Source organism: Sciurus carolinensis, chromosome 13 (genome assembly GCF_902686445.1).
Source record: "Sciurus carolinensis chromosome 13, mSciCar1.2, whole genome shotgun sequence".
Taxonomy (NCBI): Eukaryota; Metazoa; Chordata; class Mammalia; order Rodentia; family Sciuridae; genus Sciurus; species Sciurus carolinensis.
The window spans coordinates 71,423,540-71,438,948 of NC_062225.1; the positions used below are offsets into that span (position 1 = coordinate 71,423,540).

Below are 15,409 nucleotides of genomic sequence, written 5' to 3' on the forward strand. Positions count from 1 at the left end.
GAATCCATCCTTTGAGGGTCGGGTGGGAGGGACCTCTGCTCCACAGGATCACTCAGGGACCTAGTCTGGCAGAATAGAGTAAGAATAGAATAAGAATTCCTCAGCCACTGAGGCAGGGAAAGAGAAGGACTGCAGGTTTACACACAAGGGCTTTTCACAGCATCATCCAGAGGAAACACTCACCTTTCACGGCCTAGAGCTAGTCACGTGGCTTCACTTTACTGCCAGGAAAATAAATGTAAGCAAGTGGAAGGTTTCGAACCATAGGTGTCTCAGCAGACGGGGAGTATTTGAGAGAGCCAAACCAAGCCCAGCTAGCACTACCGACCACACCACACTCTTGTCATTGTGTCGAGTCGGCCACTAGAAATGTATTCTGGCCAGGTGCAATGACACACTCCTATAAGTCCAGCAGCTGGGGAGGCTGAGGCAGGAGGATTACAAGTCCAAAGCCAGCCTCAGCAACTTAGCAAGACCTGAAGCAATTAGCAAGACCCTGCCTCAAAATAAAACATAAAAAGGGCTAGAGATACGACTCAGTGGTTAAGCACCCTTGAGTTCAATCCCTGGTACCAAAAGAAAAGAAAAAAAGAAAGAAGGAAGAAAGGAAAGAAGGAAGGAAGGAAGGAAGGAAGGAAGGAAGGAAGGAAGGAAGGAAGGAAGGAAGGAAGGAAGGAAGGAAATGTATCCTAGTGATCTGCTCACTGCCTTTTCCTGGGATAATAGTCACAGTGGATTGATATTAAAAGCACAGAATTCAGAAGCAGACAATCTGGATTCTGTGCTCTTGAAGTCCTAACTGGATTACCTGCTAGCTGCTAAGGCTTGTTCAAGTGTTTTGACATTTCTGAGCCTCTGCTTTCTTGTGTATAAAACTGGGCTGACATGACCCACACTATGGAATTATTATTATTACTATTTTATTTTCTAAAGATCAGAAAATTGTAAGCCAGCATATACCCAAGCTGGGACCTGAGACATCTCTTCACTGTAGCCAGTATCATTAGACATCCAGCATCCTGACCAGGAGTTGTTATTGATGAAGAGAATGTGGTCATGGCTAGCTAATTTGGCTTGGCATTGCATATCTTGCCTTTGGCGGTCCTAGAGGTGACCGTGTCCCTGTGCTTTCTCTCTCCACAGGTAAACTACCTGCTGGTTTCTACTGCAGCTTCGAGCATGGCTTCTGTGGCTGGACCCAAGGAACACTCTCACCCCACATGCCGCAGTGGCAGATCAGGACCCTAAGGGATGCCCGGTCCCAAGACCAGCAAGGTACCCCTCTCTGCCCTCCTCCCTGGTGTGTATTCCAATGTCCAGGTGGACAGATGAGAGACGTAGGGCTCCACCCCACCCTATAGGGTGCCTGCCCAGAGCTTGCTGACGGCGCTCACACACAATCCCGTCCTCCTTCCTGCTTGAACTTTAGAATGATTAAATCTGGCCAAACTCAATGTTACCTTTTGCTACTCAAAATGAGAACTTCAGTAAAGGATTAAAGTTAAAAAATAGTAACAACAATAATAATCCATTTTTTTCAACAAGTGTTCATGGAGGTCCAACCATGTGTCAGGCATATAAATTTCCTGAGAGGCAGGGAAAGCCATAACCCTCTTCATGACCGAGGAGATTAAGGCACAGGCAGGCCTTGAGTCATTTGCCAGGCTTGTGCCTTGGAAACTGTGCCCCTGCGTCTGGTTCATTCCCCGAGGCCCAGCCTCCTTAGCCATCCCCCCATCCCCATCCCTGACTTCAACTGGCAAATCCTGTGTTCCCCTCCTCACACACCTTCTTGACTGCCAAAGGAACCAAGGACCTCCACACAGCCAAGAGACAGCCACACACACCTGAGTAGTCTGGCTTCAGATTCAGAGATACAGCCCAGGCTGGGCATGGGATTAGAGAAGGTCTGTGGGCAGCCCAGCTGCCACAGTCAGTTTGCTAGAAAGGCCAGGCTATCTAGCCATGGCCCAGCCTTGGCCTATACCTAGTCAGTTGGGCAGGCCCTGGTGCCCAGCTCTGTGCAGCATAGGACTGGCAGGGGAAAGGGTCTCTCTCCTTCCCTCCCCCACATTTTTCTTCTCCTTTTGGAACTAAACACCCTCTTACAAAACCCTTCTCTTTCCAAGCAAAGATTGTACATCCTATGGATTATTTAAAGAAATAGTAATAAATATTGAGAGGACAATATCCAGATCAACTATGAAGGATCCCAGAGCCCACCCAGTTCTGTTTTCAGTCTTCAGAACTAGCTGCGTTGGAGTGAGCTGGCTTTGGGCCAGGACACTCTCACAGTGGCCCTTTAGAAAGAAGGCTGAGTTACCACAGCCATGGGGGAGATCCGCAGGGACCCCTCACCAGCTGAGGAGGCCAGGAGTTCCTACTTCTCCCGGTCTCCTCACCACACAGCATCCTCCTTAGCACCCTGTCTGCAGAAGGAACAGAGAAGAGAAAGGGAGCCCAGGATCAAAGGCGATCTTCATGTCTGCCCCCAGTTTGATAATCCCCCCTCCAGCATCACAGTGGATAAACATCTGGCCCTGTTGGATACCACAGGTGACAAGTCTCCCACAGCTTCCTAGAGCAGCCCATTCCCTTGTGTGACAACTCTGAACCACAGACCAGTTTTCCCTGCCTCAGGCAAGCTCTACCTCTGAATTCTCCTCATGGAAAGTGACTTTCCCTCCTGAGCCCTACAGAATTAAACTACCCCTGTCCTAGAATGGAAGGCCTTCACATATTTGCAGACAGCAATTGTGACTTACCCACCCATGGGACGGCTTATCTTTCCCCAGTCACAGAACCTCAGTTCCTTGAATCTGCCTCATGCTTGCTAAAATCTCTGGTCTGTACTGGTAACTGCTCTGGACCCACCTGAATTTATTATTCAGTGGAATTCCACAACGGACTTTACTAAGAGATGTTGAAGGTAGAAATGAGGGATTCAAGCCATAGTGTTTCACAGGCTCCTAAAATGTTGTTAGGTCACTCTGGCTCCCATATCCACAGCACTGACGATCTCTAAGACTGTCCTTCGGTTCCGGGAGGTTTAGTGTTTTTCCTTCCTGCCACCATATGGGGTCAGCAGCTTATGGTCTCCCAGGTTTTCAGGCCAAGTGGTGCTGAAACAAACACAAGAAATGAGTCTCCCTGGGCGGGACATGGGCCACAGGATGACTTGGGTTCCAGAGCGGGGAGAAGAGACTGAAGGTCATAGAACCAATGGAGGGCTGACCAGTAATGGGGAGCGTGGGGCTGGGGAACCCTTTGCATCAGGCTGTTCCTGGTGTAATAACCAGGCAAATGGTGCTGTGTCCTCATAGGCAGTTTGGAATGAAAGTCTTTGCATGAGCCAGGGCTTGTTGACAATAACAAGTAAGTTTCCTGAGCCATTATAGGTAAGAAACCAATGTCCTCAAAGACGTTCCTAGGCTAGATAAGAATGCATAGTCTGTTAATTTTGTACTTCCTGGGCCCCTCAGTTCAAGAAAACGGTGTGTCTGTGACTCTTCTCCTCTCTCCCCTAGGCCATGCCCTGTTGCTCAGCACCACTGACGTCCCCACTTCTGAAGGTGCTACGGTGACCAGTGCTACTTTTCCTGCACCAATTAAGAACTCTCCATGTGAGGCAAGTCTCAATATTCCTCTAGTTCTCTCTTCCAGATGAACCCACACAATTAAGAAAGGAGCCTGCATGGCTAGGCTGGTCGATTTCCTGGCAGAAGGACAAGAAGGCCCATTTGCTATGTTTTAGGCATATGGCACCCAACAACACAGTAAAGTTCATCTGCAGAGAATCTCACCTTTAATACCCATTCTCGGCTGCACTGAACTGTTCACAGTAGGACCTTAATTTAAGCAAACCCTGAAAATGTTTCCCAAGGCATAACAGGGAAGGGTAACAAGGATCTACATAAGACTTTTTACAGAACGCTTTGTAGAAATAGCAAGCTCTTATAATACATTTCCAATATTATAAAGCATCAAAAGTTTGATTTATATAAATGTCACTAAGACATCAAGGGCATTCCATTGAGGATCCAAGGCCTGGCATCGTGTTCCTTCACATACGGTCATATCCTCAAGGGACCAAGAAACGCACTTAAAACCCCAGTGTGGCACAATGATTAAGCTCCTGGACTTCAGAATCGGTGACCTGAGTCTGAGACAGGTTCCACCCTGGTTGGCTGTACACTTCATGTGAGCAGCTCATTGACTTCCCAGGGCCTCAGTTTCCTCACCTACAAACCCTTGATAGTGCCTGCCCCAAAGAGGTAAGAATTAAATAGGTTGATATATGTTAAGGGCTGAGACAAGTGTCTGGCACAAAGTGAGCATTACAATAGTTAGCCAGCGGTGCCTGGAACCCTGTCCGAACACTCAAAAGGAGAATGGGGGAAGAAGAGGGCATCTGACAAAAATCAGACTTTCAGCTCAGAGTGCAGGCCTGGGGTTTCCTTGCACTGCTCCTGGGTACCTGCATGTCACACGTCATAGAAAGCCAACTCATAGCTCAGACTTGGCCAATGCCCTCTTTTTGGAGACTCCAAGGAGAAATCCCTAGGTTTACAAAAAATTCTGCATCCTCTGACCAGTTGTGTCCATTCAAGTTGTGGACGTTACAAAACTTAGCTTAACTTCCCCTCCTTTGGTTGGTAGAAATTCCAGGGATGAGGGGTTCTGGCCTACAGAGGTACAGACAGCAGGACTCTCCCTTCTATGAGATGAAATTCAAGTTCTCCAGGTTGCTTTGAAATGAAAACTCACAGGCATAAAACAAAGAAGAAGGGAAGAGATGTATACATGATTTTTTTTTTAAATTAGAGGAACGGTCAAACTAAAGTTGAGGCTCCCCCTTAAACAGTAAATATGACTTTATGATGTGCACTTTGTAGCTGCCCCTCTCCTGGTGATTTCACAACTCAACATTTGCCCCACCTTCTTCCCCTTTTCTAGTTAATGTTATCTTACTACATTTTACGTGTCTCTGAGCTACCTTAAATCCTTTTATGGAAGAAGTCTGGGCAGAAATAAATGAATTCATTAAATTAAATTGTATTTGAGAAACCATGCTATCTGCTGCAGATGGTGGAGTTCGAGACATTGTTGGTATTTCTCAGATGCTTCAGAGCAGGTACCTAGAAAGGAGGGCTTCTTAAGAGAAAATCTGAACAAGGACAGATGGTTGGCCCACCTGACAGGACAGGAGGATCCTTAAAAGCATTTGGTCTTAACATCCGCATATCAGAGAAGTGGGATAACTTTAAATTTATTCTTCACTAGATAAGCCTACTTTCAGAAAAGGAAATGTCAGGGCAAAAGTGGTATTTTTCTAATACTCCGTGACTTCTGTAATAACCTTTGAGTTGATCAATAGCTGAAACATGTGGGTTCTCTTACTGGTCTGCTTTATTTTTCCTGCAGTCAGATTTGCTCTAGGCTATTTCTACTGTTGCTTGCCCTTTTCCAGAATTTGGCTCAGCAGGTAAAATGAAGGAAAGGGAGTGAGTCCATCCCACATTCACATTATTCATATTTTTATATATATGTACTTTCACAGTATTTCACATTCAGGTTTTCAGGCCATTCATCTGATGCTGATGGGCCTTTGAATTCCCAAGGTTGGAAGCAATGTTTTTAGAAAAATAAATAAATAACCAAAATAGAAATATGAGTTTCCAGGTTTATAAGCACCACCATTTATTTTATTCAACTACTAAATGCAGAAGGCAGGAAGTTGATTTTCTTCTCTCCGGTTGGCCAAACTCTGGCGGTGGGGAAATGAATGTGGCATTGCTATCGGAGACTGAGAGAGGTTATCTGAGAGCCTTCAAACTACACTCCTCAAGGGTCCTTCTTCCTTGACTGTGTGACTTGAGTGCAGAAATGTGAATACTAAATAGGGTCACGAATGGAAGTTCCTAATGAGGGTCCTAGCAGGGACTGGCAGCTGATCTGCCTGAGCCCTAGGGCGGATGCCCACCATAGAGCATCTTCTCCAAACCAGATGAGTCCTGATCTCCAGGAAGTGAATATATGTCAGCAAACCTCAAAATGTTTCTTCATGAAACCCCACAAACATTGGTGAGTTCTCATGTGCAACGACTTTCCAGGAACGAGCTCACTCCTAAGTCTGTTTCCTTCCACCATCACCCAGGAAGTGTGATAAATGAGGATTCTTGAGTCCCACCCTGGATCTCCTGAATGGCATCCCTAGGCACAGCCTGGGACTCCGCATTTCCAGCCCTATCCCTGGTAATTTGGTTGTGTACTAAAACTTGAGATCTGTCTGGCCATAGGTGTGTCTGCTAAATGTGGCTGAAATTCGTTCTCAGCCCATTGAGAGAGTTTCCCTTCATTACATGTGGCCCCAAAGAGTGTGACTTGTGACATAATTCGACTTTGAGAAAGATGAATCTGAAAACGAGCTAGAAATGATAGATCAGAGGCAGAGGGGACGAGAAACTGGAAGAGCAGAGCACATGTAACCAGGTCAGACCCTCCAATAACAGAGACAGAGCCAGGGTGCCCCTTGTATCCACCCCAACTTCTGGGGCCTTCCAGATGCAGGCCAGCTCCCACCTCCTCCCTCCAGCTGCCTGCAGTCACTGCTGCCACCTCTCCCTGGCCAGCCGGCTGCTGCAGACGCTGCCTCCTTCCTTTCTCCACACAGGGGCACATGGGGCATGAATATTTAAAGACCTCGGCCTCGCCCAATCACAAACAGAGAGAGCATTGTGAGGTTTTTTTTTTTTTTTTTGGGTTGTTCCTCCCCACAAGCTATTCTCTGCAGGAACCTGAGGAGCCACTTACAATATATTCTGATTTTGTTTTATTTTTATTTTTATTTCACCGAGCTCCAGTTCGAATAATTAAAGTTGCCACCGGGGAAGGAAACCTTGCGGTGGCTTTCACATGCCTGCTCATTGTCTGACCTGCTCCCATCCTCCTTGGCTTTGAGACACCCTGGATGTGTCTAGCATTGCAGCTGCTGGTAATAAAGAGGACGCAGGATAGTGGCAGGGGCCCTCTCCCCCCTCCCGCTGCCTTTCACACACCCTGGAAGCCCGACTGTCTCAACAAGCCCCGTGTGGTTTGTAATTCTGTTTTATTTGAATAGCCTGCCTGTGACTAGAATAATTTAAACCATGTTCTCAGGCCAGAACAAGGTCTGGGGGGAGGGGGATGAAAAAGTAGGCTTTCCTGGTTTTCTTTCCTCTCAAAAATCTGGAAGCAGTGTTCCTTCCTGTGAGCTGCAGGAATTCAAGGGACCCAGGAAGTGGGTGGTCACCCACTGTTTTCATGATAGTCAGTTCCCCACTGCTGATTTTCTTACCTAGCCAGAGCTAGGGCCACCCCTTCCCTCCCTACACACACGTGTGTATACACACAACTGGCACCCCGGAGCACAGCTGGGACCGTCACCCAGACATCAGTCCAAGTACTGAAGAGAGACTCTGATTAGCTGCAGGCAGTGGCTTTGTACATGGCAGACACAGCAGTGAGACTTCTCCAGGTTTGCTGGCCTGGAGGGAAGGGGACCCACATTCTGTGTCATTAAAACCAGCAAATGTGACCCAGAGAGGTTCAGGGGAGCAGATGACATCTGGAATTGCCCGCTGCCATCCATTAAGCTCTGCTCAAAGCCCCACTGAGATGTCCCCTGTGGTGGCAGGCTCTGAAGGCAGGAGGCCAGGGAGTTTTTCAGTAAATTGCTCTCTGGTTGATTTTGTAAGACTTTTCAGGGTGCCAGCGATCGTTCCTGGAAAAAGGCCTTTCCTCTCCCTCTAGCCTCTCAGTGTGACTCAGTGGCAGACCAAGGTGAGAGTCCCTCCCGGCTGTTGATTGGGCTTATTCAAGCTTGCCCCTGCTTCTCCCCGCAGGCAGATGAATAAGACTTTCGGGATGGGAAAAAGAGAGGAACTTTTCTAACTGCTGTGTTAAGTTTATTAAACTCAATGGCAAAGTCCCCTGTGGAAAGGCAAGGAAAGGAAGATATGAGTAATAATAATTAAAGGACGGCTTGAGGTGGAGGAGGAAACAAAGGCAGATGTGCTCTGGCAACAGCCCCCAAAACCCTGGGCGAAGTAGGGCCAGGGGGATGAGCAGGAATATTTGATTCTCTCACTTTACCGAGCAGATCTACCTATCAGGGTCTCCCCACCTGTGATGTGAGTCGGGGTGTGTGCTGGGCTGCCCAGACAATGGGAGCAGCCCATGACAACAGGACAGGAAAGAAATGTACCTAAAGATCCAAACCAGCAAATACAAATCAAGACCAAACCCAGATCTCATGACTCGGAGCTTCATGCTCTTTCTGTCACACTGTTCTTCCAGGACAGATCAGTCCTTCTCAAATTAGGGGGAGCTGATGTGACACTCCACAGCCTCAGGTCTCGCACTCACCCAATTTAAAGCCCCCAGCACCCCAACATGGAGTACTTACCAGCTAAGATGGAAAGGAAGCACCACCCTGTGTTGCTGAGGGTTACTGCTGCTCACGTGTGGGACTCAAATGTTAGCCATTCATTGTATGTGGCCCAGCATGGTCTAACTAATGTTAGCTAATTAGGAAGGAGATGCTATCCCAAGGCATCATGGGCTTGATTCTGAATAAGGTTGTCATTTCCTGGATCCAGTTTACCTTTTGCATGAAACATGTGTCCATCCAGTGAAAAGGAAACTGCCCCCTCACCTTTCTTTCTGCCCCCTCTCTTTCTGTGCCATGACTGACTGCTGACCAGCAGAATAAGCTGCTCTACCAGAGTCAACCTGGGAGTAGCCTCTGCTCTCATATGGTCAAACAGTGCTACACAAACACTTTGTGGTGGTTGTAGAAACCCTCTTTGTAAATAGCCAGGGACCAATGCCAAGCTAGAGGGGATTCCAAGGTAGCTTCAGCCCTATTTCCCCTCCCACCAAGCCCAAGTCCCATTGGTCAGGGATATAAAGACAGAGATACCCATCAGGCAGAGTTCTCATGGCCATCCAGCCTCCATCTCCTCTGATGCTCAGACACCTTTGCAGCAACTCGGTGCAATTTAGGCAAGCTTCGATGTTTGCCTAAATTCGGAGCAAGTGCAGTTGGTCTTCACACTCACGGCTCTCTGCATATGCAGTGGGTCTTCAGGAAAAGCCATTTGGAAAATGCCTTCCTCCTACACTGGGACCAGGGTCAGGACCTCATGCTTCCTGTATGACATCTATCTGGACCTCATGCTTCCTGTATGACATCTATGTGGATGGCCCACTCTCCTCCGCCCAGGAGGATGTCATTCAGATCCCCGTAGGAAGCACAGGGCCCCTCTGGCTCTTGCAGAGTGATGCTGACATCTGAAGAAAGTCACGGCCAAGGTCCTCCTGGGCTTTCAGATGCACTGTCAGTTTCAGAGTGATTCATGGGGTGGGGAACAGTGCCATCTCTCCTCAGTGGGGGTTGAGAAGTCTCAAAATTGCTGCCTCTTCCCTGACCCATGGCCCAACAGCCATGACATCCCTTCATCCAGAGGAATCCAGATGGCCAGGTGGGGTCAGGGCAAAAGGAGCCTCATCAAGGCAGCCAGGTCTAGTGGGAAGATCAGGGGCTTGGGGTCACTTTCTAGCTGGAAGACTGAGAAATTTGCCTCCCTTTTTTCAGCTTCAGTCTCTTCTGAAGGACATCCAGGAGAAATAAGTGAAACAGGAATTAAGAAGTACTCACCTGGATCTAGACACAGTTAGGGGCTTAATAAATAGCACATATGATTCTTGCTACCCTCTGGCTGCTAGTACCATTATCAGATTTTTGCAGCAATTCCAAGATCACTTCCACAGCCTACTCTACCCAAGGAGCCTGAATCTGGAGAACTTGACCTCTGCTCTGCCCTCAGTAGCCTGGTAATAGCAGGGCTGAAGGTAAAGGTTCAATAACCGGGGTCCAAGGAAACAGCAGATGGACCCCTGTCCCTATTCTCCACCATCCCCATCAGCTCCTCTCACCACCCTACACGGACCTGGGGAGCACTCTCTTCCAATCCAGCAAAAGTCCCTTTTTCCCACTGCCCACCCCTTTCCCTAGCAGCAGACATCTAAAAAGAATAATAACCATTTACCCTTAAGTAGCCCCAATGTGTTGACAGAGGGACCTTCCTTACCAGTCCCCTTGAGATGCCACTGTCACTCACCCTGCAAGTCACTCTGAGCTGACAACCCATCTGAAACACCAGGAGGACCTTAACTCTGGCACCTGTTATTGTGTCCTCATGATGGACATGAGGACAATTTTAGGAAGCCTGTACCTGGGGCCTAAGCATATGCCACTTTGCTTTGGAAGGGACAGGGGAGGCTGGGTTGGTTCTCGAGAGGCTTTACAAGTGACTTTTCCTGAAGAGCCACTGAACAAGCCCCGCTTTAGGTCTCTAATGGCAACATCCCACACACCCGTTAACAACATCACTGTAATAAGAACCCCCTTAGTGTCAAGGATTACAGACCAACTCCACCTCCCCGCATTCGCCCTACGATGAGTGAAATCTTCTCCGTCCTACAGAAGAGGAACCTGAGCCCGGTACAACCTGACTGGCTTGGGTGAGCTTACAGACATCAAGAGAGAGGTGACCAAGAGGGGTCACAGAAGGCCAGTGAACCAGTAAGTACTGATTTCAGACCTACTGGGTGACCAGCCATGCTAAGAGACAGACCATAGGAATCTGGAATATCTGCCAGGTGTTTATTCAACAGGAAAGTTAAGTGTAACTGGTGTGAAAGGTCCTGGTCTTCAGGAGAACTCAGCTGCATTACACTAAAACTCAAACCAAAAGTCTTCCTTAGAGCCTTTGCAACGTGGGAGAAAGAAATCATCCCTTAGTCTGTGGCTGAGGAAAGACACCCTTACTATGTGCAAAGCCAACTGAGGGTTTTGTTTGTTTGTTGGTGCTAGGGATCAAATCCAGAGCCTCCTGCTTGCTAGGCAAGCATCTGCCACTGAGCTTCTCACCCCATGACCAGGATATATTTGTAAAATATTGATCCCCTGGCCTAACACTGGCACTGTGCTGAACATTTCACCTCCATTCTCACATTATCAAACAGACTCGTGAAAAAGTGTAAACCTCCTTTACTGATGTAGACCTGGGACTAAGAGCTTATGTTCTGCCCAAGGTCAACCTGCTAGTAAGTGATACAGCCACCGTCCAAACCAGGTCAGTCCAAGTCTACTGGACTTGACTTACGTCACTGGAGCCCCAATTCCCGCTCTGTGCCACTAAAGAGCCATCTGACCATGTTCCCTAATTGGGGACAAAAATACCTGTTTTACTTGCTGCCTGAAATTGTTACCAGCATCAAATAAAAATGTGAAAACTCTTTTGTAATCGTCACAATACTTTACAAATGGCAGCAATTGTTAGGATTATCCCTCTTCTCTGCCTGCTAATGGGCATTGTGTGTTCTTATTTTCTTCTCAGTCAATTAGTAACCTGGGGGCAGGTTGGGAGCATTATTTTACTAGCGGTTACACTGGGAAACCATGCCCAATAAACCCACTTAATCAATAATTAATTAATCAATTAATTGCACAGCCCCTTAAAGATAGGGGCTAGCAAGAAGACTACTCATTGACCCTTAAGGATCCAACAAATGAGGCCCCACTGAGATTTCCAAGCCAAAATAATTCTTACCTCAGCATCTAGAGCTAGCAGGGCACTGGGGAGCCCCACATTCTGTCACTACTTATTGTGATGTGGTTGACTCTGCCAGGATACATGCTAATGGGCTCGAGTAATCAACAGCAATTGTAATTGCAGTTGGACATAATTAATTTAATACCTCTGAGCTATTCAAAATTAATACCTCTCCCATTACACAATGAAACTGAGGCATATGAAGAATTATTGTCAAGGCTCAGGGAGTGAATAAAATCTTTCTCAGCCCTTGGCACAGACTTGGGTCCCATTCAAAAGCGGTATAGTAATCACACAGCCTTGTGGCTCCCACTGGTGCTCATTATAACACATTCATGGGTCCCAGATTCAGAGTACTCTAGTGAGAGCACAGATTCCCCAGCTGCCAGGGAATCATATTCCTGGGGGGCTCTGGGCCCCTACAGACATTCACATGCCTCCAATGGCAGTCCATGAAAGCATAGAGTGAATCCTGTTCCCAACAAGAGGATTACAAAGTTATTCTTCAGCATCATCTCCAATGCACACAGAGAAACTGAGGCACAGAGGAGGCTGTTTGTCCAAAACCACACAATTACATTGTAACTCAGAGGAAAACATCATCTTTTTCTTTCCCTGAGACTGGAAAGACAATTCTCTAAGGAACTAGAAGGTTAAAATATAAAAGTGGACTGAAATTTTTATTATAGCATCCTTCACTCTATCCTATTCTGTTTTTCCATGAGCTATATATTTCTAACATGGTGTTCCATACCTGCCCTTTCCAATAGAGGAGAACAGAACTGACATTTATGAAATGTCCTTGCTAAGCTGGGCACTGGGTCATATAATTTGGTTAAAGCCCAGGAGTGGATCTCCAGGGAAAGCACAGTAGCCCCAGTTCACAGATGAAGATACTGAGATCTGAAATATTCTGTAATAAATGAAAACCAGCCCACTCTATTTCCAAAGCCCATGCTCTGTCCACAGCACTGTCCCACCTGGTTCTTCAGGAGCCCCAGCCCCTGACTCTAGGTCCCTCACAAAGCACACAAGGACAGAGAACTCAACCCACTCTTTTCCTACTTTCCAACAACACCAGAGTCTTCCATCACTGCCTTTTTAAATGTAGCACTTTTTAAGTTTTTCTCTGATTATAAAAGTATTCTGTTCATTGTAGAACATTAGGAAAATACAGTGAAGTATGAACGAGAAAAGTGAAATTGCCCACGGTCCTACCCCCACGAAAGATCACCCCTGTCACCATGGTGGCACATTTCCTTCAAAAGAGAGAAAGGGAGAAATCCAAGCATACGTCTACAACCAAGTTGTAAATTAAGGGTTCACATGCATTTGGTATTATACCATCTAACTATTTTGTGTCTCCTTAGTTCATTTTACATTTTTGTATATCAATATGATTCCTCACGAACATGCTTTTAACCTATATTCTGAATTTATCATATAGTTCTGTTCTAGTTATCAAAAGTTATAGGTTAAAAATCTGGAAAAGACCCCACAATAAAAAATAAATATCTGTAACTCTCTAACCTCACTACCCAGGAATTCCAAGGTCATTATTTTATATACATAACTTTCATGTTTCTCCCCATGTTTTTAAAAGGAGTCATATGGATATCCCCAGCTGGATGTCCTATGGCTTTGATGTGATGTCTCAGAAAGAAAGATATGATGAGGTGGTGTCTTCAGGAAGGATTCCTTCTTTGGCATGACCAGGAACCCAGCATTTCTTAAGCTTCTGTAATTGCAAGTACTTGCCAGCATCACATTTTATTTGCTTGTTATCAAAAAATCTGCATCTGGACAGCTTCTTGCTGTGTGGGGTTGATTTTTCATTAGGCTATTTATAGCTAGAGAGCTGGTGTTTATTCTTTCCAGGTGAATTAGAAGATGGTGAACAAAAACATTGAATTTTGCAATGAGTCAATATTCTTAATAAGATAGCATGCTGAAATCAGGGAACTCTTAAAATTACAAGCTCATACCCACAATCAAAACCCCATGTCATCTTAGGTTGGAGGGGAGTCTTGACCCCCATCTTGGCCCCTGCTAACAATTTCAATCCTGATCATGAATTCCTTTGTCTCCCAGATCACTCCCAGTGTGGGGAGTTTCCAGGATGCCTGTCACCTGCCAAGCAAGCTCGTCTTTGCACATCTCTGAATGCTACGACTCACTTTCCTGTGTTGAAGGGAAATGCACACTATTGCATCCACCCTTGGTTTTGTCTCTACTCCTGAAACTCTTGCAGCCCTTCATAAATTTCAAAAGATAGTGAACCTTGCCACCATCTCCACCCACAGCATTTCCCACCCTTATGAGTGTGATGTGCAGTATAGACATTATTAGATACCAGAGTCCCCTTTCAGCTTAAATTTCCTTATGATCTTTTCTTGTGGGTTCAAGAGCTTGTTCTGAAGCTGCCACGAGGTGTGCATAGCAAACACAGGGCATATTCTAGACATAAAATTGCAGTAATTACCTTCAGAGGAGGAAAGGGCCATGAGAGAAATAATAGCATGAGGCCTAGCCACAATGAGGCTCCTGCTTTACATACAGGACCTTAATTAATAAAATGACAAACACTGGTCCCACATAATTGGAAAGTCTATCAGGCCCCACAGAGAGGCAGGGAAAAAAGGCCCTTGTGAAAGGGCCAGCTGGAGCCAGGAGATATAATTGCGGGTGGCGTGCTCTTGTTGCTGTTTCTTTTCACTTGTCTCACTTGCTGTCTGCATATAAAAGAGTCTATTAGTCAAAAGCTGCCATTAGAACCTATATCTATTAGGATGCGCCCAGGAGGATCAAAAATTGTATTGTTACAGGCTCCAACAAGTGTTATTTTCCATAAATATAACTTTAGATATGTATATGATTCTTCGAATGTACACAAACACACATGTACACACACAAACACACACATACACAACTGGGAATTGTCTGACCAAGACTTTGGTTATAAATGGCCTAAAATCCACTATCCCCCTAATTCCTCCAATATGAAAGTATTTCTCAGATCAGACCTTGTTAAAATATAAATTCTGATTCAGTGGAGCTGGACCAGGACCTAAGGTCCTGAATTTCTAACAAGTTCCCAGGCTAACCATTGCTGCTGGTTCACAGCCCTCATTGTGAGCAAAAAGAATCAAGAAAGTTTTCACAATAGACACCGATACATTAAAGAATACCATAACATGTTAAGTGTGGATAGCACTGCAGGGTGGTAGAAACAGTACGGAATGGAATTTGGGCTCCAGGTCCTCAGTGTTTGGGCCTACAGCCCACAAGGGCCTGGCTTCACCTCTGCAAGCCTCAGATTCCTCTTCTGAAAAATGGGAGTAATAATACTTACATGAAGGGATGCTGTGAGTATACAATGAAACAGCATATGTGTAAGTGCCTGGTGCAACTTTCTGGTATTCAATAGTCAATCAACAATGGTTTCCTACCCTACAGGTCACACAGATAGAAATGGGTGTTAAGATCAACTTGCAGGAGTGTTTTGTGCCTAGTGTGGGCACTGGGATCTTACTGGTAAGATGTAAGGGTGTCCTTGGCATGGGTAACTAGAATGATATCAGAGGAGCTCTGTGACCTAGGACTGGATAAGAGAAATGTCAGCCTTTGAGAGGGACTCAGGACCAGAGTGCTCCACACACTTAGACACAAGTGATTAATAAGGAAGTCTCGGGAAGACTTGATATCAGCCCTTCTCAGTAAGACTTGACATCAGTCCTCCTGTCCCAATA

The 15,409-nt window shown here is 46.2% G+C and overlaps 1 protein-coding gene across 1 annotated transcript in view; it reads left to right on the forward strand.

Moving 5' to 3' along the window:
• Positions 1–15,409, forward strand: part of Alk (ALK receptor tyrosine kinase) — a 678,240-nt gene that overhangs the window by 563,957 nt on the left and 98,874 nt on the right. The window contains exons 7-8 of the mRNA XM_047523055.1: positions 1,144–1,275; positions 3,528–3,628. Coding sequence (XP_047379011.1) covers positions 1,144–1,275; positions 3,528–3,628 — 233 coding nt within the window. The remainder of the gene's footprint in view (positions 1–1,143; positions 1,276–3,527; positions 3,629–15,409) is intronic.